The 22,351-nt window shown below is 35.5% G+C and overlaps 6 protein-coding genes across 6 annotated transcripts; 3 read left to right on the top strand and 3 right to left on the bottom strand.

Annotated features, from left to right (window-relative positions):
• Positions 1-663: 663 nt before the first annotated feature.
• On the top strand, positions 664-4,729 carry RMI1 (recQ-mediated instability protein (DUF1767)). The gene is made up of 10 exons (XM_012999176.2): positions 664-1,328; positions 1,706-1,876; positions 1,991-2,136; positions 2,511-2,638; positions 2,730-2,897; positions 3,308-3,490; positions 3,582-3,835; positions 3,994-4,104; positions 4,190-4,318; positions 4,438-4,729. The coding sequence occupies exons 1-10, from the start codon at positions 732-734 to the stop codon at positions 4,609-4,611; spliced, it is 2,061 nt and encodes a 686-aa protein (XP_012854630.1). The 5' UTR covers positions 664-731; the 3' UTR covers positions 4,612-4,729.
• On the bottom strand, positions 4,640-7,153 carry LOC105974113 (11-beta-hydroxysteroid dehydrogenase A). The gene is made up of 6 exons (XM_088822925.1): positions 6,626-7,153; positions 5,843-6,035; positions 5,679-5,764; positions 5,436-5,567; positions 5,165-5,329; positions 4,640-5,040 (listed from the first exon to the last, which is right to left on the bottom strand). Exons 1-6 carry the CDS (start codon positions 6,806-6,808, stop codon positions 4,753-4,755), a joined length of 1,047 nt encoding a protein of 348 aa, XP_088679051.1. The 5' UTR covers positions 6,809-7,153; the 3' UTR covers positions 4,640-4,752.
• A 2,568-nt stretch (positions 7,154-9,721) lies between these two features.
• On the bottom strand, positions 9,722-11,784 carry LOC105974046 (11-beta-hydroxysteroid dehydrogenase A). Its single transcript, XM_012999089.2, has 6 exons — positions 11,503-11,784; positions 11,219-11,411; positions 11,041-11,126; positions 10,806-10,937; positions 10,511-10,675; positions 9,722-10,134 (listed from the first exon to the last, which is right to left on the bottom strand). Exons 1-6 carry the CDS (start codon positions 11,686-11,688, stop codon positions 9,844-9,846), a joined length of 1,053 nt encoding a protein of 350 aa, XP_012854543.2. The 5' UTR covers positions 11,689-11,784; the 3' UTR covers positions 9,722-9,843.
• A 1,566-nt stretch (positions 11,785-13,350) lies between these two features.
• Positions 13,351-15,888, bottom strand: HVA22E (HVA22 homolog E). Its single transcript, XM_012999212.2, has 5 exons — positions 15,728-15,888; positions 15,596-15,622; positions 14,183-14,305; positions 13,883-14,075; positions 13,351-13,655 (listed from the first exon to the last, which is right to left on the bottom strand). Exons 1-5 carry the CDS (start codon positions 15,772-15,774, stop codon positions 13,635-13,637), a joined length of 411 nt encoding a protein of 136 aa, XP_012854666.2. The 5' UTR covers positions 15,775-15,888; the 3' UTR covers positions 13,351-13,634.
• A 552-nt stretch (positions 15,889-16,440) lies between these two features.
• On the top strand, positions 16,441-19,770 carry LOC105973985 (protein FAR1-RELATED SEQUENCE 5-like). Its single transcript, XM_088822785.1, has 3 exons — positions 16,441-16,446; positions 16,610-16,723; positions 18,622-19,770. Exons 1-3 carry the CDS (start codon positions 16,441-16,443, stop codon positions 19,768-19,770), a joined length of 1,269 nt encoding a protein of 422 aa, XP_088678911.1.
• A 1,114-nt stretch (positions 19,771-20,884) lies between these two features.
• Positions 20,885-21,433, top strand: LOC148768139 (uncharacterized). The gene has a single exon (XM_088822784.1). The coding sequence runs from the start codon at positions 20,885-20,887 to the stop codon at positions 21,431-21,433; it is 549 nt and encodes a 182-aa protein (XP_088678910.1).
• The last annotated feature ends 918 nt before the right edge of the window (positions 21,434-22,351 follow it).

Genomic DNA, 22,351 nt, shown 5'->3' with positions numbered 1-22,351 from the left:
GCACTTTAAAGATGGTTGGTGTGCGAGTCCATGAATTGGTACATGGTGGACTTAAATTTTGGGGGGTTTGGGGGCAGCACCCCAAAAAAAATTAAGAAGAAACAAAAAAAAAATAAAGAAAAAAACAAATTTTAGAGGTTTTTTGCATTAATTTTGATTTTGGGTGGGGGCTAATTAATAAAATTTGAGACTTTTTTTGCATTATTTTGAATTTTGAGTGGACTAATTAATAAAAAAATGGCACTTCTTTTGCATTAATTGAAATTATGGGTGGGCTAAATAGATATATAATATAATATAGGAGATAAAATGGTAAATTGAGGGTGAGCTTGAGTTGAGTCTATCCTTGCCTAAGGGTGGACTCGCCCTGGGTTTGTGTTGTGTGTAAGAGAGAGAGAGAGATATTAAACCAGCTAGATAACTAATAGCCAAATGGATGTCACATGCGCTGCACGTGACAACTCCATCCAACTTAACCATAAAACTTGACGGTCGAACCAAAATCGTGCAAAAATGGTGAGTTTAGGGACTAATTTCATAAGTGTGACATTTTTTGGACCAAAATCATCGTACTGCTAAAGTATACGGACGAAAACTGTAATTATACCTAGCTTTAGTTTTGGCCCAACATAATTTTGGCCTAGCAGTTTCAATCTAGCCCAAATGTTTTCCGCTTTCCCTTTTAAAATGCAGAAGAAAAGAAAAAATGGAGGGAAAATCAACCCAGGAATATGTCTAGAAGGCGCCTCCGTATAGTCTGCTCTTCCGACGAAGAAGCAACGCCGCCGCCGCCGCCACCGCCACCACCACCGCTACAACAACTAGAGGAAGAGATAGACGACGACATACTCGACGACATCGAAATCGATTTCCAAACAGTGAACATCAATTCCTCAAACCCTACCCCCAACAGCAACATATCGACCGCCACAACCAACACTAGCAGAACCGGGAGCCGAGTCGACGAACCGATTCCACTCGACATCTCCGACGAAGACGAGGAGAATATCACCACCGGTGACACCACCAACGGCCCCAATTTCCACAATTCGAGCGGTGATAATGGTTATTTCGAGGCATCGGAATCTCCGGTGAATGGCGTTCTGGAGAGCCTAGGGCTGAGATTGAAGAGGGAATGGTTGGATTCCTGCTTGCGTGGGCTCCAGTCATCGGTGTCGGGGTTTCAGGGGATGGACGCTTCGGCAAAGGCGAGGCTTTGCTTCGAGCAGTTTTTGTGCTCGGATATGAATTATTGTGGGGCCGGAGTGCTTCCTCCGAACGTGCAGGCCTTGAATTTGGTTGACCTCAAGGGGCCTTTCGTTTTGCAGGTAAAAGAAAAAAGAAGCTGCAATTTGTAGTACTTTTCTGTATGGTTGAAATGCTGCAAAGTTTGTTCGACATTCGGGAAATTAATTGTTATAGTTACTTTCGTGCAATTTACAATGCTTAAAGTAGGGGATAAAGATCCGACCTTTGTTAGGTTTCCAAATAAAAGCAATTACGCCTTATATGAGATATATTATTGTAATTCTCTGATGACATGATTTACTTGAATTGTACTGTAACCTTTGCATTTTTCGTACATTTGACTGAAAGTGTGCGTATAGATGTTACAATAGCTCTGTGCTATGTAAGTGCTGGGCCCTGAATTTCTAAAACGAGATATATTTAGAGTTGATTTGCATTTCTGATGAGGATTGTGTAGGTGGACGAGATTGTGAATATCAGCTGCCCTCTTCGTGGAAGGTACCAGAATCTTCCACCCGGAAACAAGAGGTGTCTCAAGTTGTCGATGACAGATGGCGTCCAGCGTGTCTACGGCATGGAGTATAGACCTATCAATGGTCTTCAAGTTCTGGCTGCTGCTGGATTCAAGGTCTCGATTCTATTTATGCTTTTTTTTTGTATTTCTGTCTGATTCGTGATTCTTGGTTCTTGATTAGTTAAATACGAGATGGTAGTTGACTAAAGTGGTGGAATATCTGTGCAGGTAGTTGTTTGTAATGTAAATATTAGGCATGGCATGTTAATGTTGGTTCCTGAAGCTCTTGAAGTTTTGGGAGGCTCTGTGGAGGAGATGGAAGCTGCACGACAGAGGCTTGTAATCGAAATAAATAAGCCACCACGGGGTAAAAGGTATCTACGGAATCCCGTGATATAATTTCTCTATGGTTTGATAATTCTTGTTGCTATCGACTGAATTGTTCTAATGGTGATGAAGTGGAACAATTTTCCATTCGCTAGTTGAATCGATTTTATATCATTGTGAATTAAGATCCGAAAAGAAATAAGTAAATATTTGGTATAAAAGGGGATACACATTTACAACTGAATTCCCATGCTGGATGCCTCGAATTTAAAGCGTTGACTGTACTCGTGGATCACTAAAGCCTTTTTTGAGTTGAATTTTTTGGAGGTTCTCCTCGATGGAAATAATTTTAGACTCGATGAAAAAAATATAATAAAAGATATCCATGATTGGTATATAACCTTTAGTTATTCAATGTCAGAAATCGGACAGGAGTGATTCCTCCTCTTGCAACTAGAGCAACTCGTGCTGCGTGGCCATCGCAAACTGATGCTGAACCAGCCCATGCGGATAGAAATACGACAGCACCACAACATGCGACTGGGCGAGGTGTGTCAAGTTTTATATTCGTGCAGACTCGTATATATTTCTCTTGATATTTTATTTTGTTCTTCTAATTTGTTTCATTCGAACTCCACAGGAGCTGCAGTTAGTATCCCGGCCAATGATACGCATGGACAAGTCCATGCAACTCCATTGAACAGAAATAATGCCGAGCCCAACTCTTCAGCTGCAGCTCGACCACAAGAACATGAAGTTCCGAGGCGTACTAATATCCCTGCAAGTACACCTTTATCGGTTGCCCGAGGTTTGTCTATTCACAAGACTCATAGAACTTATCCTCTCGTGTTAGTTACTCATGAGTTACAAGGCTATGTTTATCGTTAAGCTTTTCAAATGTTCCAAATCATTTTCACTCTTCCCGTTTCCAAAATATGTGTTTTGTAAGCTTTTCGACACTTTCAGCAGAATTAAATTTTTTGAAATCTTTCAAACTCGTGTGGAGAAATGATTTGATTGCCACAGTCAAAATTGCTAAAACACAATTAATGAGTGCTACAGGAAAATCTGTTTCATCCTAAACTCAAAATTCAAACAAATATTACTTAATCTTCAAATCATTTCCCAAAAAATAAAAAAAAATAATGGAAACGAGCCTTTGTTTTCCGAAAACATAGTCTTAAGATTTCCTAATACACCTGCCTTCATGTTTTACAGGAACTGCATTTTCCACCCCTGCTAATGACATGCGTAGAGAAGAATTCAGAGTTCCTGTGAGTAGGAGAAATGCCGAGCCTAGTACATTCTCTACATTGCATCCACCAGATCGTGTAACTATTCCACAAAATCTTGATGAAGACATGGCAGAAGTAACGACACCTTCAACGGCAACTAGGCAAGGTAATATTTGATGTAAAATGGACGTTTAAATAATTTTGTCTCTCAAATCTTTCATTCGAGGTTTTTACTTTGCTTGCGGTTGTCTACGCAGCGACCCCATCAAACATGACCGCAAATCACATGCCTGAGGAAGATGTCAGAATTCCAGTCAGTAGAGAAAATACCGAGCCTACCACATCATTTACCGGACACATTGATTTTGAGGAAGTACAAACGGGGAACGAGATGGATCACCATTTTATGCTCCCCACTGATAGAGAAGCTCCTTTTACTTACTTGGCTAGCCTATCAGCAAAGTGTGCGGGAATTGACGATGAAGCTTCTGTTGTTCGTGGAAAAATTAAGGTAACCAATGAATTTAACTATTGTTTTTAAGCTTGCGCCTATTAGTTCATTTATTATCTAATGCTAGTTCGGTTGCGTTTCCGTTAACTTTTGAAGCCAAGCTTGCAGCTGCATTTATAACATCTGATATTTATTATGTCACTGTTGCATTTTGGCAGTGCTTTCTGACAGGCGTTAAGGGATTTCAGTACAAGCAAAAGCCTACGTACGAGCTTCGAGTTTATATCGATGATGGTAGCCTCATCTCTGAGATCCTCATTGACCACAAAGTGAGTAATTTGTTTTATAAACATTAAATAACTTTCGGTACACGCTTGCTTATCTATGGGCCAACAAGTTGTTTTTCTCCTTCAGGTTGTACAGAATGCAATAGGTTATTCTCCTCAAGAGGTTATTGCTGCACTTGCATCTTCAGAACCCAAACGGGTCACCGAGATGAAGGAGACGATGAAACAGTTCCAGATATTTTTGGTTAATTTCGAGGTACGATTCTCCGCATCTTCTCACTTCTAACGTTCTCGGTTTTTTTTTTGGATTTTAATTTGAATTTGTCGAGTGTAGCTCACCTAGTTATTCTTTGTTCGGAAATTTATCGATTGTAGGGGACAATGGTTGTAGAAATGCATAAAGCTTCTCCAGTTCCAGTTGCTGTCGAAATGGAACAAGGCTGTTTTACATCCGATGCTTGGTCGCTACTCAACAGACTTAAATCCTCTGCTTTCGCTCAGCCAACGAACGTATCTCGTTATTCGAATCATATTAATTTATCACCTTAATCCAATACTCATATTTACTTTCTAGAAGAAAACAAAATCATCAGCTGCAACAAACTATGTAAAAAGTTCATTTACGCTGCGCTGGTTGTCTTTTATTCATAGTACAATAATTTCATTACATCACCTCGGTAAAAATCCCATTTACTTTTTAATCTTGGGGGATCGTACAGAATCGGGCCAAAGCAGGTCCTTAAGTCCAGGCAAATCTACAACTTTCTTGCTAATAGCTTCTGTTTGTGGTATTCCTGGTTCAGTGATCGAGAACCAGCGGTTGAACCAGTCCACCCCTTCAGGGAAAAACATCTTGATGAACAAGGTTGTCTTAAACCAAGGTGGCACCGTCAAGTACTTGTCTCCTCTGCACGCGGCGTTGACCGTCGACTTTGCCAGTCGTGCAACCCTCTCTATCGGAACAGCACTCATCACAACCTGACAGTAGATCTATATAATGTAAGCCACTTTTTCGTCGCATTTTCTTTTTAATAGGGTTTTACATAAAACACACGATTAACTGTAATAACTAACTAGGGTTTAGCAAAGTTAAGGATCTTACGTCTCGCATGTCTTGGTCAACTACCATTTTGCCTTCCTTGTTGAGGAATTTGCCTTTTGTCATCTCCGATTCGATCAACCCTGGAGTGACTAATGTGATTCCTATACCCGATCCAAATTCGACACGTAGAGTTTCAAAGAAACTTACTACTGCAGCTTTACTTGCCTGCACGAATCAATATTGTAATAAGATTGTACACAAAATGTTAGGACATTTAGGTTAAAAGATTTACGCGAGGAATAATAAATAAAAAAATGACGAGATGCTGCACATTATAGAAGCTTAGCCTTGGTGCATTCAACCAACTAGCCGAAGAAGCAATCACAACAATCTTGCCTTTCGTCATCCGTAAGTAGGGTGCGGCGAAATAAGTCGTATAAGCCAGACCCCAGAAGTTTATATCCTATTCAATACAAATCAACATACTTTGAATATAAATATACATTATTAAAAATATTTATCAAAAATTGAACTTAATATTTATACATCTTGGTTATATATATATAGTATTTACCATCGCTGGTGCGAAATTGGTGACTTTGAATGTTTCTTCGAACAGGCTAACTGGAGTCACACCAGCACTCATCACCAGATGATCCACTGCGAAAAATTGGGGGTAAAAATTTAATAAATGTGTGATTAAATAATAGGGATTAATTAATAGGGAAAAAAAGTTACATTTTCCGAATTGGTTTATGGCTTCTTGAATCAATCTCCTGCAATCTTCGGGTTTGGAGATGTCGGTTCGTATAGGGATAGCGCGAGGAGATCCAAGCAAATGGGCCGTCTCCGCAACTTGTTGTAAAGCTTTCTCTCTTCTTGCCCCAATGACCAAGAATGCACCTCTCTTCCCATACTCATAAGCTATGTGCTTTATATATATACACAACCGATATTATCACCATTAAAGATTCAGGCGTGCATAAAAAACTCGAGTAAAATAAAATCGAAAAAGGAAAATGAGTTTGCATTTTCAATTAACTTGCGTGTAATTTTTCATTTTCTTGTTTTGTAAGCTATGTAGCACACTAGCATACACTGGGTACATATTAAAAATATTAGAAATGTAGAGTTACATTTATTTTATAAATTATAATTATATATATACATCTGTGTTACTATTTAATGATTACTTATATTTTGATATATTTTCATATAGTTATATTAAAATGAAATATTACTATCATCTATCATTTCCAATTGACTATCAAATCATGGTAAATAATAAGAATGCAACAACAAATGCCAAATACTGATTTTTTTGTTGTCCAATTATTTCAAAAAATTGAAAAGTGATCGAATAAATGTACGACACCGAGAATGCATTGCGTAAGCAAATACGTTAAGAAATTGAAGTGTCTGTGCAACATGAATATTTATAACTAATCATAAAAATGTAGAGGATTATGCTGTGATGAAGCGATGGTTGATAATCAGGCAAAAATGAAATTAGTAACGAACCTCTCCCATTCCCGAGGAAGCTCCGGCGATGACGACGACTTTTCCGGCGACATTCTCGCTGAAAACGGAGCGCCACAAGTACCGGAGAGATTTGAAGATGAGGTACCCCGGGAAGAAGAAGGCGAATGCGCCGACGGTGAAAATGGGTGCGAATATGTTGAGGAATCCGTTAATCAAATCCATCGGAAAAGTTACTAGCTATATATTGTACCGCCGGCGAGAAGAGGGAGTATGATTAAATAAATAAATTGATCGGAAAGAAGTAAAGCAGAAATATTTGCATGGAGTGAAAGTGACACGTATATATATTGTGGAGGCACCTCCTCAAAAAGGGTGGTTGTGTTGCGTACAAAGACAAAATTGCTATTAATTTTTGGGCAATTTCATTTTGATTTTGATACTGCTGCATATTTTTATTAACATGGCAACTCATTTTAGAGTTAATTTTTTTGGTAAATAGCACCTAACCCCTATACTTATAAGTTTTAGCAGATGATCTCTTTGTGCGCGTAATATTAGTACATAATGCTTTTGTGATTTAGGGGATAACTTTCGTTAGTTTTTTTCGTTAAACTTAACCGCCTGTGTTAAACTTTAAAGTATTTTTTTGCAGATAATCCCCTTGTGCTTATATTTTTTGCAAGTTTTACGTAAAAACTAACGGAAGCTATCCCTGAACCTGAAGGGTGTTATGTGTCATTTTGACATTTTGCACACTCGAAACAAATTAATAGCACTTTGCACCTAGAACCACAATATATCATGCATAATGCACCCCAAATGAATTTTTAAAGCTAATAAAGACAAGTTAATATTTTAGTGGTATTCTTTTAGGAAGCCAAATGTGAAATCAATTTTTTTTTTCATCAATTATTTTGAAACTATAAAGTGCAAAAATAAAAACATTTTATTAACATATTTAAAAAAAATATTTTTTATCACAAATAATATTTTACTAAACAAAAATCCCTCAGCTATTTTCGTTATCAAGTTACCTGAAAATCATATTTCTTCCAAATATTTCTACATAATATTTCCACAATTACGATAAAAGATTCATCAATCGAATAATTTAGTGATATAAATTTATTTTATTTTGTTAGAAAATATGTTTCTTTCAATAATCCGGTGGTAATTTTTATTTTTTCGCACTGTGTGCTCTTGAAATTATAAGGTTGGAGGTTGAAAAAAGTAACAATTTAATTTGTTATTTTGAACCCAAAAAAACCCATTAAAAATGAAATTCTCTTTATTATTTAATTCATGGTGCATTGTGAATGATTTATTGTGTTTTAAGGGTGCAAAGGGCTATATTATTATTTTCCAAAGGTGTAAAGTACCAAAAAGCTCCATTTCCAGAATGCAAAGTGGAATTAAGCCGAAACAACACCATAAGTTATGTTATGTTAGGGATGATATTCAAATAACATAAATTTCAGCCAGGAAAAAAAAAAGTTACGAATGAACTCATAAATGTACTGTGTATTACGGATTTATTAGTTTCATGAGGTCGTCTAATTGAATTCTCGTAAATGTATTATCTTATCAATTTCGTGACTTATTAATTTACCAAGCTATCACTAATTTGGAATCAATCAAATGTAAATAATTATTTAAGTAAAATTATTAGTTCATCGAAGATTCTACAGTATATAATTTACGTCGTGAAATTTGATTAGTAAAGTGTGGAATTCCGCTTCAAAGCCTCAAAAGTATGTACAAAAGGTGCTTGTAGGTATGAGAAGTAATGCGCTTGGGTCTTATACTTGTAGTGTGCATGCAACACATGAGAGGTACATGAGGAAACTCTGCAATGTTTGTATATTGTCTTGTAAGGAAACGTGAGTTGTCGTTCTCGCTATATAACTGCCCGATTTCGTACTCATGAAAATCGGACCGAAATTAGTACTTTCAGAGAGAAAAAGAACAAAAAACCATTTTTTAAGGAGTGAAAAAGTAACCCCAATATCTTTAAAATTACGCCAAAAAACTACTGTTAATAATGTTGACTCACATCATCAAAAAACTTGAGTTATTAGTAAAATGTATTTTTTTATGTAATATTAGGGTAAATTACTTCCACCCTTGAGGTAAGATTAAATTACGGAAAAAACTCTCATGTTTGGATAATTACAACCACCCCCTGAACTATAAATCATCTTACACGTCCATCCTTGCGGTGTCAAATTTTAGTGGAGTCTTCTAGGTTATGTGGAATATTTTCCAGTTTGTATCCGTTTTACCCTATTCGAGCTCCATATTTTAAAACAAGATGACCATAAGATGTGTCTCTTGAAGATTATGTTGAATTTGACACCATTAGGATGGACGTGTAAGAAAATTTATATTTGAGGAGGTGATTGTGATTATCTAAACATGAGGGGCTTTTTCGTAATTTGACTTTATCTCGGGTGGCCGTATAATATTAATATCTTCAGTACGTTTGAAACTTTACTTAAATATTTAAATGGGCAACTCTGACATTCAGACGCATGACCTTCCATTTTGTCTGACTTTGAATGAAACATGGCAATTTGCCCCAGCTTAATGGGACGTATTGAAAGATATTAATATTAAGGATAAATTACAGCCACCCCTTGAGTTTTGGACAAATTACGAGAACCCCTCTCCTATTTGGGTAATTACAGCCACCCCTCAACTATGTATTATCTTACGAAAAGACCTCTCCAGAGATAAGTTCTGGGATGCTAATTAGGTAAAATCGAACTGAAATTTCGATAAGCTAACCGTTTGCTAACCTAAATCTATGATTCAGTTCGATAAATAACCGAATTACATAAATTTTATGTAAAAATATTTAAAAGAGGGATGACTATAATTACCACAAGATTTATTTCGTAATTCTGACCATACCTTAAAGAGTGGCCGTAATTTACCTAATATTAAATAATATATTTCACTAATAACTTTAAATTATTAGTAAATATATTATATAATTATTAATTATTTCCAATAAATAATACAAAGATTTTCTTTAGAGTTCTTTTTAGCAATTGAAGATAATAAACAGTGGATGTTTTTTCATATTTACAAGGACTTGAAGTTAAAATAACACACATTACTTAATTAATCTAATTACAAAAGTCACAACACTAATTTTATTCAAAGACATGTACCAACACAAACTACACAAACATCCACTACACAAATTAAACATACACAAAACTCACAAACATGTATCAAACACCAACAACATTTTACTCCGTCTTGGTCTCCGACATATGCACGGACTCCGGGTAGAGCAAATGCTTGGCTCCGGTGTAGTCCAAAACCTTCTTTCCAAACGCGGCCTCCGATTCCTCACCGGGCCCCGTTATATACATCAATCTATACATCCACTCCATAGCCTCCGGCATAAATAGCTTCCAAAGGTGAGTAACTCTAACCCACGCGGGCTCCGTTAGATATCTTTCTCCTCGAATCGCACTCCTTACTATCGACTTTGCACAGCTCTCCACCCTTTGGACCGGGAACATATTCACTTGTACCTATAATAAATTCTCACTATATTAAGGCTATTAAGGCTCTGTTTGGGTCAAGAAAAAACAACAGCGTAAAATAGTGAAAACACCAAGTATTATAATTTACACATTTGACACTACCACAAAAAGTAAGTTGCACTTTTGAGTCTATCGTATTTAGTACCACGGTGTTATACCGAATTGCTACATAACCCACCCTGAAATATCCTCAAATAGTGCGTTTTTAGGGGGTAAGTTGTTAATAAAATTAAATATTGGGGAATCTTTCTAATACTTGTAAATTGGAGATTTTTCCACAATTAGAGTAAATGTAGGGGTGCCTAATGCAATAAATATAATATATATAATTTTCCTTTGCATTTGTATTTACTTAGATACTTACATCTCGCATTTCTTGATCAACGACAAGTTTGCCTTCCTTGTTCAAGAATTTGCCTTGCGTGAGTTCGGATTCTATGAATCCCGGGGTAACGAGGGTAATTCCTATGTCGGGCCCGAATTCCACCCTCAATGTCTCGAAAAATTGTGCAATCGCCGCCTTGCTAGCCTGAAATACCAATAGTAAATAAGAGGTTGTAATATTGTTACTAATAATGATACTGAAATACTAATTAAAAAAACTAAAATGCGCAATTTTCTTATGAATATAAAGAAATGTATCTAGTTTTAATACCGACATTGTAAAAGCTCATTCTTGGTGAAGGCAACCAAGAGGCAGATGAAGAGATCACGACGATTCGGCCTCGGCTGTTTCGAAGGTAAGGGGCTGCAAATCGAGTCATGTATACAAATCCCCAAAAATTAACATCCTGCAAATTAAATTAATTCAAATAAAGTCTTATATAAGAACCCACATTTTAATTAACAACAGATAATTAAAATAATTCAGGTGGTGTAAAAATGATATAATACCATAATTGCTCTGAAATCAGTGACATCATCAACTTCTTCCAGCATGGCAACCGATGTAATTCCAGCATTATTCACCAGATGATCCACTGCAACATATATATATTTATATATATATTAAAAAAAAATTAAAAAAAATAAAATTAATAATAATGAAAGAAAAAAATAAAAAAAATCATACATCTTCCAAAATGATTCATGGTGTGATCGATGATTTTGCGGCAGTCCTCCACCTTGGAAACATCGGCGCGTACAACCACAACATCCGGCGAGCCACAATCACGCGCCGTCTCAGCCACTTCTTGAAGGCTCCTCTCTCTCCTCGCAGCAAGTACTAAGCACGCGCCTCGCTTCGCATATTCATACGCAAGACTCTACCAAAAAAAAAAAACCAAATAAATATCATCATAAAATTAATAATGACAAGAATGTCCCACACCATGCATTTTGAGTGGGTGGACTTACTTCGCCGATGCCGGAGGAGGCGCCGGTGATGACGACAACTTTTCCGGCGACATCTTCGCTGAAAAGGGTACCCAAAACGGAGAGGAAGAACTTGAAAATCTGGAAAGGCGGCAACAAAAACATGAGAGAGAAGAAAGTGAACGGCGGAGCTGCTAAGTTCAGGAATGTGTGGATTAGATCCATCATAGCTATTATTAAACTGCAAATTATTAATTTTTTCTTTTTTCTTTTTTTTGGTTGATGAGAAATTGAATTTGAGTAGAGTAGTGAGTGATGAGAACGAATATATATACAGAAATCGACCGTGTGTATATATATATACGTAGAGATATTCGGTGGGAGGGAGAGAGTATTGGTGGCAGTGGTGCATGCAAAGAAGATGACACGTGTCATCGGATACATACATACAAAGCGGTGGGTGAAGTTTTAGCAATTTATCTCCAAAACTCAATCTAGTTCGTGAATTCGGGGTGCTTTGTTGACACGAGGGTGACAACTAGTGTTTTTGTTTATTATATTCTCAGTACTCTATCATTAAATAATCATATTTATAAGGGTATATTAGACTTTTAATAACTTTGTCTAACTTGGAGAAAAAAAATTCCCGAATTGCACCGATTCCAATTCTAAAATTTTCGAGTTTAGAATGATTTTTTTTCATTTGATACCTAATTACTATTTGCAATGGAATTGAAATTAGTTTTACACTTCTCGCAAAAAAAAAAAGAAAAAAACAGAATTTTTAGAACATGATCCAATTTTCGCAATTTTCATTCCCAAAGAAACCCATGTCACCGTTCATTCTAAATTTTTCACCATTTTCTTACAAAATCTATCTGAAAGTATTAGCATATTAGATTTTCCCTCATTTTAGATATTTTATTTTATTTTTAAGTTTTACAGAAAACGTTTATGTAAAATGCAATTTTCTCCCTTTTAAATTTTAAGTTAAAAACTCTTCTCAACAATCAGAATAAAAATATTTGTTCTTCTTCTTCCTCTCTCAGCCGTAATTGGCAGTTTCCAAATTTCGCGATTGTAAATCTTTAACAAAAAGAATTCTCCTTAAATTGTAATTGATCTTACTAATTCTAAAATTTCTAAATATTTGTGTTATTTGATGTTTGTGCTTAAAAAAAAACAGGGGTGCCCGGACTCCCCGTAAACTTTTGGTTCGTCAATTTTGTTAATGTATTACAGTTTCACTTTTACGAATACCATTCATTTTTTCGATCCTTTCCCCTGCTCTTCCTTGTCGCCATACTTTTTTCTCTCTCACACGCTAGGCGTGAAGAAGTACATCCCACAACCAGATGGGCGTGATAGTATGTTCACTTTAGGCATGTTCCCTATTCCCATTTTATTTTTCGTTTTGAGCCAACGCATACGTATTAAGAAAACTAGTAAATATGCATGAATTTTGAGAAAAAAATCATATTAAAATAACTAAAAACCCACTTCCATTAATTGCCTCTCCTAATTTTATTAAGCATATGAAGGTCAAGTTTAAGAAAAAAAAAAAAAATACTTCATAGGGACAACTATTTTGAAATAAAATTTACACCTAGAAAGGCAGATAAATGGGAGGAGACAATTTTCTTTTTTATATTTTTAGGTTCTTCACTTATTTATTGATATATAATATTGCTAATTAAATTGTGTACACGTTAGTATGGTTTTTTTCAAAGCAGAGTTAAATACTAGGAATTTCAACCACAAATTGAGTTAAATAACCACTCATTAGTACACATACATCTAAATGTATGTAGGTATGATTTTGTATAAATCTGCTGTTATATGATTATATGTGTTTACCGTGAAAAATCACCCAACGTATATAATCAGGTATAACATCTAATTACCTCTTTTAGCCAACATCATAACAACTACCAAGTAACGAAATCAAAGTTCTGTTGTCAAACCAAATACATACCTCATACACAATCAGTTACTTTGTGCAACACAAAAAAAGAAAAAAAAGAAAAAAAGGAAGGTAGAAGGGAGTGTCTTCCATCACTACAAAGATCCATACATCATGTTTTGGAAAAGAAAAAAGAGAGGCAAAGAAAAAAAAAGTTAAAAGTAAAGTGCAGAGCAAATTCAGTCAAAGTGTCCCCTTTGATGCATCTTCTCTAGTAAGCTTCTTGCTCTCCCTGTGTTTCATCAATGGAGAAAAATAAATACACGAAATCAACATTTACACCAGAACCTCGTTAAACTAGTTAGTAACTTCACCTAAACAATAATTTCTCCCAATTTTGCCTCGACAAGAACATGCTAAGTTATTAACTCGATAATTTAATGTTCCGCTAAATTGATAGAATTTCCATATTCCCGACCGCATCAATTTATAGAGGAACCTGTACTGTACTAATATTACCTTATTGTTAGTGACAGAATCGACAAATTTGTTCTTGCCCTTTGCGTTAGAAGACCTTTGTAAATGTGAAGGACCATATTTCTTGATGAGCTTCTCTCTAACGAATTTCTCGTAAATAAAGGCAGCACCTCTGAACTGCGGGAGAACCAACCACGCCACGAACGCTAGCTTCAAATCGTACCATATCGGTATCCTGCAATTTATTATTAAATCGCCAATTTAATCAAATGCTTTTACTTATTTATTCGTTTTAATTTTGTATTTGGCCCAAAAAAAATTGAAAAAAGAAATGTTACTGACCATTCGAGGGCTGGTAGAAGCACCATCTCAGCAAGGGTAAGAAAGGAATACAAAATCCAATAAGCCAACCACTGCTCATCGTCTAATTTCGATGTGCTCTCTATTGCCACTACCGATGCATACCTACAACATTAATCAAATACTCGATCATTTATATTCGGGCTTTTTGCAAAAACCACCCCAGTGTTATCTCTAACTGCTAAAGAAACCCCTGGGGTTAAAAAAATTAGCAAGAACCTCCTTTGAGAAATAGTCAAAGCCAAAAAACTCCGTAACAGCTTACTCTGTAATGCACGCGCGCGCGGATTCTGAGTGTAGAAATGTGTTTTAACTTGAAAAGTCAAAAATACCCTCTGAATTTCTTTTTTTCTTTCCTCTTTTGCTCTTTTTTTTAATATCTTTTCTATAGGGGTGATTTGGTTATTTTACACGAGTCAACAATAAATTTTGAAATAAGGACTGGCGTGATTTGAAAAACACAACATAGGAGAGGCTTCTAGCTAATTATTTGAACACAAGGGATTTTTCGGCAATTAGAAATAACACAGGGGGGTTTGTGCTCACTATTAGCTCATTTATATGTTACTACTTCATCTTCAAATTCAGTCATTTCAAATCAGTTAACAATCTCAAAGATTAATTATTATAGTTTCCTCAGAAAAAAAATATTAATAACTTAAAATTAATTAATTAAGAATTCTAAGAACTGCAACTTTGGAAAAATATATCATATAACTAAAACAAAACAGAGATGCTAAATCCCATACTAATTTTACCAAATGTGTGCACACAACTAAAAATATTTCTCTCTCTAAAATCTTTTCACCCACCCTTCTTTTTTTTCCCTAACTTTTATCACAAAATCACACACTAAAAACGACCCTAGCATTTCAATTTTGAATTTGAGAAAAATCTCCTAATGTTCAAACCGAAATAAAGTTGAAATTTGAGGAAAAAACTCGAATTGATATGAAATTGAATAATAGAAAAGGCATAATGAAATTGAATAAATACTAAATAAAACTGAACTCTTTTTTTTTTTTTTTTTATGATTAGCCACGTGAAAAATTAACAAATTTTGAATGACTTGAATAAAATCATCATAGAGAGAAAAGTTAAAGAGAATATGAGTAAAGAGAGATTTTTTTTTAATCACATATGTGAAATTTAGTAAATTTTAGAGTGGGATTTAGCACGCCTCAGAACTAAAACACCCTCCATTAATTCATTTTACTTTCTTTCTTTTGGTTATAATGAGAACTATTATTTAAAACAATTAATGAATAATAAGAACAAAATTGAAAAATTACAAGTAAGAATCACAGCAATTGTAAAAACACATATAACAGAAAAAAAGAGATCTGCAAAGATAAAATTAATTAAAAACTAAATGACTGTAAGAAGAGTACTCACAGTGGATAGAGAAGCATGACTCCCGGCCTGCAACAATTAAAAAAAAATAATTAAAATTATTATCCGGCCGTAAATTGATGCAGTAAATTAACAGAAAAGAAAAGGACAAAAAGGTAAATATAATGAACTTACCCAGCCATAGAATGGAGGAAGGTAAACAGAGTCCACAAGCGGTTCATTCTTGCAGATGAAATATCACAAAACAAGTGTTTGATTTGTTGCTGCTAAATTAAATTATATTTTGCTCTGAAATAACTCTTTTTCACTCACACTGTAATTTCTTGTAATAGCTTTCTTTATCTTGTTTGTATATATATAACAAATCAGGGGTGGAGAAGAGTGGACACGTGGCGGCAGGTCCGTGGTATCGGATTCTTATGCTTACACGTGGCAAACTTGGTTAATTACCACCGACGGATCACTCCCTTCTTTAGTTTTATGTCGACTGTCAAGGTAGTTTTGAATTAAAGGGTAAATTACAACCAACTACCCCTGGGGTATAGTATAATTACGAAAAACCCCTTTATGTTTGGATAATTACGACTATCTTCTTCAACTATAAATCTTCTTACACGTCCACTCATGCGGTGTCAAATTTACTGGAATCTTCTATATTATATGAAATATTCTCAATTTTGTACCTGTTTTATCACATTCGAGCTCCACATTTTGGAACGAGATGATCCTAAGATGTATGTTTTGACTTGTATATATATTAGATTGTGGTGCATCAGAAACTGTATTTTTGCACAAAACGAGTACAAATAGAGAATATTCCACGGAATCTAAAAGATTGTGTTGAATTCGACACTATAAGGGTGGACGTGTAAGAAGATTAATAGTTGATGGAGGTAGTCGTAATTATCTAGATATGAAGGGTTTTTCTGTTATTTGATAATACTGTAGGGGTGATTGTAATTTACTCTGAATTAAATATATATATATTTAAGTTTTCTTTGTTTTATAGTTCTCTCCTTTTCTTTTTATTTTTTCTTTTTCTATTTGTTGGTCTAGGGAAACATTATTGTGTATGGTGCTTTTGTGCTTTTCTCCAGACTCAAGCCACGTGTTGCAGTTTTCCATGAAACGAGAAAGTCGGTTACACGTGGAACCAAGTGGAGAGTCCAAGTAAATATATTATTAAAATATTGCTTTGCAAATTCTAATTTATTTGCAGAGTTGAACATAAGCAGTTGGGAGAGATTTATGAATGGCAGCCGCTATAACAAATACCCATTACTCACTTCAATACCATCAACATAAAAAATAGATAATTAATTAGTTATAACATTAATGCTCTTAATAAAATTAATATTATACAAATTTTGTTCGGAATAATGATTTTCATTGAGAGTAATAATATCATTACTAATTTATTATCTATATATTTTATAGTTTTATATTGATGGTATTGAATTGAGAAAAAATAGTATTTACTTTTAGCAGCTTCATGTATGAATGGGACGTGATAAATGTTGTCCCCAGTTTTAACATGTACCGTTTTTATTTTTAATGTGATTTTTAGCATTTTTTTAGTTCAAAACTGACAAAATTCAATGCACGAAACTTGTAGTTTTCTGAGTTAACTTCTAGTACAACTTGAATCGTTAAGATTGAATGTCGCGTGAAAAAGTTATACATTAATTTATGAATACTGCCCACAATTTTGATGTTTTAAATTATTTAAAATTCGAAATGTAACTCATTCAACATAACTTTGTCATCCAACAGCCGATATAGCTCAAATTGTATTAGAAAGAATTTTCAAATGACTAAATTTTTCGTATGTTGTATTTTGCTTAAAGTAGACTACAAAATAGTCAAATTGTATTTACAGTAAAAACGATACTACTAAAATTAAAACGGCATTTAACATTTCAGTTTATTAATTCATAGCATTATATATTCCCCTTATTTGAATAGTGTTACTTCACTAATAATTGTAGTTTCTTGCATTTAGTGATTTCAAATTATTTTCATTTGGAATAATTTATAAATAAATAAATAAAAAAAAAATAAAAAAATCGATAATGAGTTTTCTAGTGTGGTATGTTCTCCCCTAGCCCCAAGAAAAAAATGAGGTCTATATATCATAGCATTTAAATACATTTAATCAGTTTATAATAAAAGTCAAGATGAATAATGTATATGCCTATATCTAAATTGATTTGGTACGACTTTGTTAATTGACAATGGGCTCATGCTAATTTAGGTTGTAATAGGCTGAGGTCCTCTTGGTAGGCCCAAGCCCATAGTTAAGGCTACCTACAACCCTACAGTAGAAGGGTAAAAATGTATTTAATTTAAGGGGATCACTATTTCAAATACTAATTTTTGCTTACTTGAATATCAAAAAAATAAAAAATAAATAATTAATTGTAAATTACTTTAATGCCCTTAATGAAAATTAAAACCAAAAAAATATTACAAATACTATTTTTCTTTCTTAAATACCAAATAATCAAAAACCTAAAAAAAACATTTCCCTCCTCACTCACAAACCCCTCACCTCCTCCACCTCCTTCTTCTCCCTCCCAAAAAACCCTCCTAAAAAACCCCAAAACAAAAGAAATCAAAACCTTACACAACTTGCAAAATGGCGTCAAATGACAATAGAATGGTAGTTTACGAGCAAGGAGAACCCATTCAGGTATGTATTCATGTATTTTTTGAGCTAAAACATCGATTTTGAATTTTTTTTTTTTTTAAACTCGCCATGTATTTTCGACACATACAGGTCGAAAATACCCTTATTTTTCGACGTGTATGTGTCGAAAATACCTTTAAGTTTCGACGCCTAAGTGTCGAATTATGATACAATTTTCGACACTTAAGTGTCGAAAATTACCCATATTTTCGACACTAAGGTGTCGAAAATTGTATCATAATTCGACACTTAGGCGTCAAAAGTGACCTCTATTTTCGACACTTAAGTGTCGAAAATATGGGTAATTTTCGACACTTAAGTGTCGATTTGGTTCCTGTTGCAAATTTACTTGTCTTATATTTTCGACACTTTTGTGTAGATCGATTGCACCCATTCATTTACCACGTCAGAAAAATTCCCAACAAAAGAAGCTTTATTGGCATGGGTTCGTGAAGTATGTAAAAGAATTGGAATGGTGTTAATGATTGGGGGTTCGAGTGACGGGGATAGAGGACGTAGGACACCGTATGTGATTGTTCGTTGTGAGCGTGGGGGCCATTATGTTGGCAAGAAGGTACCAGGTGAAGATGATCAAAGACCGGGAAAAATGAGCACCGGTTCAAAGAAATGCAATTGTCCGTTTAAATTGAAGGGGACAAGAGAACACAAGGATGATGAAAAGGCTGAGTGGAAATTGGATGTTCATAGTGGTATTCACAACCACAACTTATTCGAAAACTTGCACGGACACTCTTATGCTGGAAGATTATCAAAGGAGGATGTTTCCTTTGTTCACACTATGAAGAAAGCAATGGTGAAACCAAGGGCAATTCTAAGAGCATTGAAGCAAAAGGACCCGTCTAATGTAACTGGTATGAAGACAGTTTACAATACTATCTCTAAGTTAAATTTCAGTGAATTGGATGGGAGATCTCAATTGCAATCATTGTTCGTCAAGTTGAAAGAAGATGAATACCTCTCGTACCATAGATCGAACAAGTTGAATGCGATTACCGACTTGTTTTGGATCCATCCGAAATGCATTAAGTTGGCACAGTCGTATCCGTACGTATTCGTCATCGATTGCACGTACAAGACAAATCGTTACGGACTCCCATTTCTTGAGATTGTGGGTTTTACTTGTACCAACAAGACGTTCTCAATTGCCTTTGCATACTTGGACCACGAAAAGACGGAAAATTTTGAATGGGCGTTGCGTTGTTTGAAGGAGGCCATGACCAGTTGTCCTCGGCCTAATTGCATTGTAACAGATCGAGATTTGGGTTTAATGAAAGCAGTGGCCAATGTGTATCCATCGAGTCATCACTTGCTGTGTCGGTGGCATGTGAACAAGAATATAGTGGCCAATTGTAAGAAATTGTTCCCAAAGGACATCACCAAATGGAAGCAATTTCAGTCGAGTTTTTCGGCTCTTATTGAAAGAAATACCATAGAGGAGTTCAATGAGGATTGGGAGGATTTGAAAAGAACATTTATCGGTTCTCCCGGCTATAGAATATGTAGCTAATTCATGGTTGGATCCGTACAAGGAGAGACTTGTATCGGTGTGGACAAATAAGTATACTCATTTTGGAACGTACACTTCTAATAGGGTGGAGGGGGCACACGGACGAATGAAAAGGGATGTGCATAATTCAACTGGCACATTTGTGGATTTGTATACGAAAGTCCACAATCAAATTGTCGAACAACACAATGACATCAAGGCTTCCTTTGAAGTAAGTAAAAATACTTACGAGCACACTTTCAAAACGTTGATATACAATGAGCTTCATGGAAGTATCTCAAAATACGCTCTGCAACTACTCAAAGTTGAGGTGGACAATGCGAAACTATTGCAACCGAGCGATATGGGTTGTAGTTGCGCCATCCGAACAACCCACAGTCTACCATGTCGCCATGAACTTCATGAGTATGTTGTTGTGAACAAATGTCCTATCCCACTTGAGTTAATAGGCTCGTATTGGAAACACATGAGTATGGAGCCCGTCGCGACCACAGACCAAGTCATCCTACCAACCATCGACGAAGAATTATCGGAATACCAGAAGCTCTTTGAATGTGCCGATCTCGATGCAAAAACTCGATTGCGCAACCATTTGAGACATTTTACCCACCCAGAGAAGACTAACCTTACGGAGCCAAGTGAAAAAGTTGTTAGCAAAGGTCGACCGGCAAAAAATAGGAAAGACAAATCAAGCACTCGGGACAAATCACATTTTGAGTATGTGGAGCCAAAGAAAAAAAAATCGAAGCAAGCTAGTTGTTCTCCAAAGGTAAATGTCGCTACTATCGTCTCATTTCATTGAAGTTGTATTTTATAATTGTGCTGAGTAATGAAGTGTAATATACTGCAGCTTATACCTGTACTGATGAGATTACGAGGGCACTCGAATGATTCTTTTAACACTATACCAACTCAAGAGTTAGGAAAAAGCACTATACCGACGCAAGAGTCGTTCAAACCATTATTTGAAGATGCAGATGTGGGATTGCCACCAGGTTTGATCGGCAAGAATAAGTACATTGACATGATCCATCCACGATTTCGTATGCACGTTCGAGAAATCATCAATGTCGGTTCAGATGGACACTGTGGATTTCGGGCAGTTGCCTCTATGATGGGATTTGGAGAAGATGAATGGGGTCGAGTGCGAGATGACATGCTACGGGAGTTGACTTCTAATTTTTCCACTTACACGACCATGCACCGTGGCGAAGAAACCGTTAGAAGCATGCAAGCTATTGTGAGTAACTGGGATGTTCCTGCAACTCGTGATCATTGGATGTCTTTTCCAAATATGGGTCATGTAATTGCTTCAACATACAATATTGTGCTTGTCTACTTATCCAAGTATCAGTGTCTCACGTTCCTTCCTCTATCGAGCGATCCAAAGCTTTTCAGCGAGAGACAAGAGCACGGAATGGCATTCGTCGACAACTGTCACTTCGTGCATGTTGTCTTGAACAAGAATTGTCCAATACCTCCTATCGCCGATTATTGGTACCGATGTCATGATCCTAAAGCTGATGGTTGGAAGCCTGCAGAAATGGATGGTCGGATTACAGCATTTCGAGAACTAATAAGTCAAAATGTTGCCACGCGAGAGAGTTTCGAGATTATTACTATATCAGACAATGGTGATAGTTCTCCGAACAAAACTATGTAAAGTTACTGGTGCTAGTTTCAATGTTATTAAGTGTTGTGTTTTTATTTGAAAAAACTATGTTTTTTTTTTTTTTTTGAAAAAAATTGCAATTTTTATTTGTTTTGTGAAATTAACCTCAAATATATTGCAATGTAACATAAAAAACACATCTAAGTGTTTTTGGACAAAAAAAAAATTTGCAATTTTTTCAAACAAAAAAAAAAATTGATACAGAGGAAATTCGACAGCTAGCTGTCGAATTGGATCTGTATCAAATTTTTTTTTTTTTTTGAAAAAATTGCAAATTTTTTTTTTTTTGTGAAATTAACCCCAAATATATTGCAATGTAACATAAAAAACACATCTAAGTGTTTTTGGACAAAAAAAAAAAAATTGATATCAATTTTTTTTTTTTTTTTTTTTGTGAAATTAACCCCAAATATATTGCAATGTAAGATAAAAAAACATATTCTAAGTGTTTTTGGACAAAAAAAAAATTCAAATTATCAAAAATATTTTCATTTAAAACAACCAAAATCCATATAAAACTAAATTAAAAAACAAGTAAATCAAATAAAATCCATCAAACAACATCCATCTAAAAAAATAGAAGACTAATCCTGTGTTTTTTTCTTCCTACTAAACACGCGTTTCACAACCGTCTGTGGGGCATCGGACGAGCTCGATGGCGGTGGAATTGGCCCTATCGAGCTACCTGGAGGTGGTGGTGGGGCATCCGACGAGCTCGAAGGAGGTGGAAGTGGGGCATCCGACTCGATCAATCTGACAATATCATTTAGGGTCCCCCACATGACCGTATGAGCGTCGGATGGCGCAAGTCCCCGCACCTCGCTAAGTGTACCCTTCACCAACTCCAAAATTTGTGAAAGTTGGACCTCCTTATCGGTACCACCCCCTGGACGAGCTTCATGGGGTCGA

The sequence above is a fragment of the Erythranthe guttata genome, chromosome 9 (assembly GCF_056151865.1).
Source record: "Erythranthe guttata isolate IM_541 chromosome 9, IM_541, whole genome shotgun sequence".
Classification (NCBI taxonomy): domain Eukaryota; kingdom Viridiplantae; phylum Streptophyta; class Magnoliopsida; order Lamiales; family Phrymaceae; genus Erythranthe; species Erythranthe guttata.
Note: the sequence above shows the minus strand (reverse complement) of the source record. Positions and strands in the feature narration are given on the sequence as shown.

Bases quoted from the DNA above. Each gene is read 5' to 3' on its own strand.
- LOC105973985 (XM_088822785.1), top strand. The intron at 16,724-18,621 runs GTAAATATATTA...ACTTTTGTGTAG, and splicing joins GAACCAAGTGGAGAGTCCAA to ATCGATTGCACCCATTCATT.
- LOC105974113 (XM_088822925.1), bottom strand. From the start codon at position 6,808: ATGGATTTGATTAACGGATTCCTCAACATATTCGCACCCATTTTCACC. The intron at 5,765-5,842 runs GTAACTTTTTTT...AATTTTTCGCAG, and splicing joins CATAAACCAATTCGGAAAAT to TGGATCATCTGGTGATGAGT. The intron at 5,568-5,678 runs GTAAATACTATA...TGTATTGAATAG, and splicing joins CCAATTTCGCACCAGCGATG to GATATAAACTTCTGGGGTCT.
- LOC148768139 (XM_088822784.1), top strand. From the start codon at position 20,885: ATGGGATTTGGAGAAGATGAATGGGGTCGAGTGCGAGATGACATGCTA.
- LOC105974046 (XM_012999089.2), bottom strand. From the start codon at position 11,688: ATGATGGATCTAATCCACACATTCCTGAACTTAGCAGCTCCGCCGTTC. The intron at 10,676-10,805 runs GTCGGTATTAAA...TTGGTATTTCAG, and splicing joins CAAGAATGAGCTTTTACAAT to GCTAGCAAGGCGGCGATTGC. The intron at 10,135-10,510 runs GTAAGTATCTAA...AATTTATTATAG, and splicing joins TTGATCAAGAAATGCGAGAT to GTACAAGTGAATATGTTCCC.
- HVA22E (XM_012999212.2), bottom strand. From the start codon at position 15,774: ATGAACCGCTTGTGGACTCTGTTTACCTTCCTCCATTCTATGGCTGG. The intron at 14,306-15,595 runs GTGAGTACTCTT...TTAATGTTGTAG, and splicing joins GTCATGCTTCTCTATCCACT to GTATGCATCGGTAGTGGCAA. The intron at 13,656-13,882 runs GTAATATTAGTA...GATGAAACACAG, and splicing joins ATTCTGTCACTAACAATAAG to GGAGAGCAAGAAGCTTACTA.
- RMI1 (XM_012999176.2), top strand. From the start codon at position 732: ATGTCTAGAAGGCGCCTCCGTATAGTCTGCTCTTCCGACGAAGAAGCA. The intron at 2,898-3,307 runs GTTTGTCTATTC...CATGTTTTACAG, and splicing joins ACCTTTATCGGTTGCCCGAG to GAACTGCATTTTCCACCCCT. The intron at 3,491-3,581 runs GTAATATTTGAT...TTGTCTACGCAG, and splicing joins TTCAACGGCAACTAGGCAAG to CGACCCCATCAAACATGACC.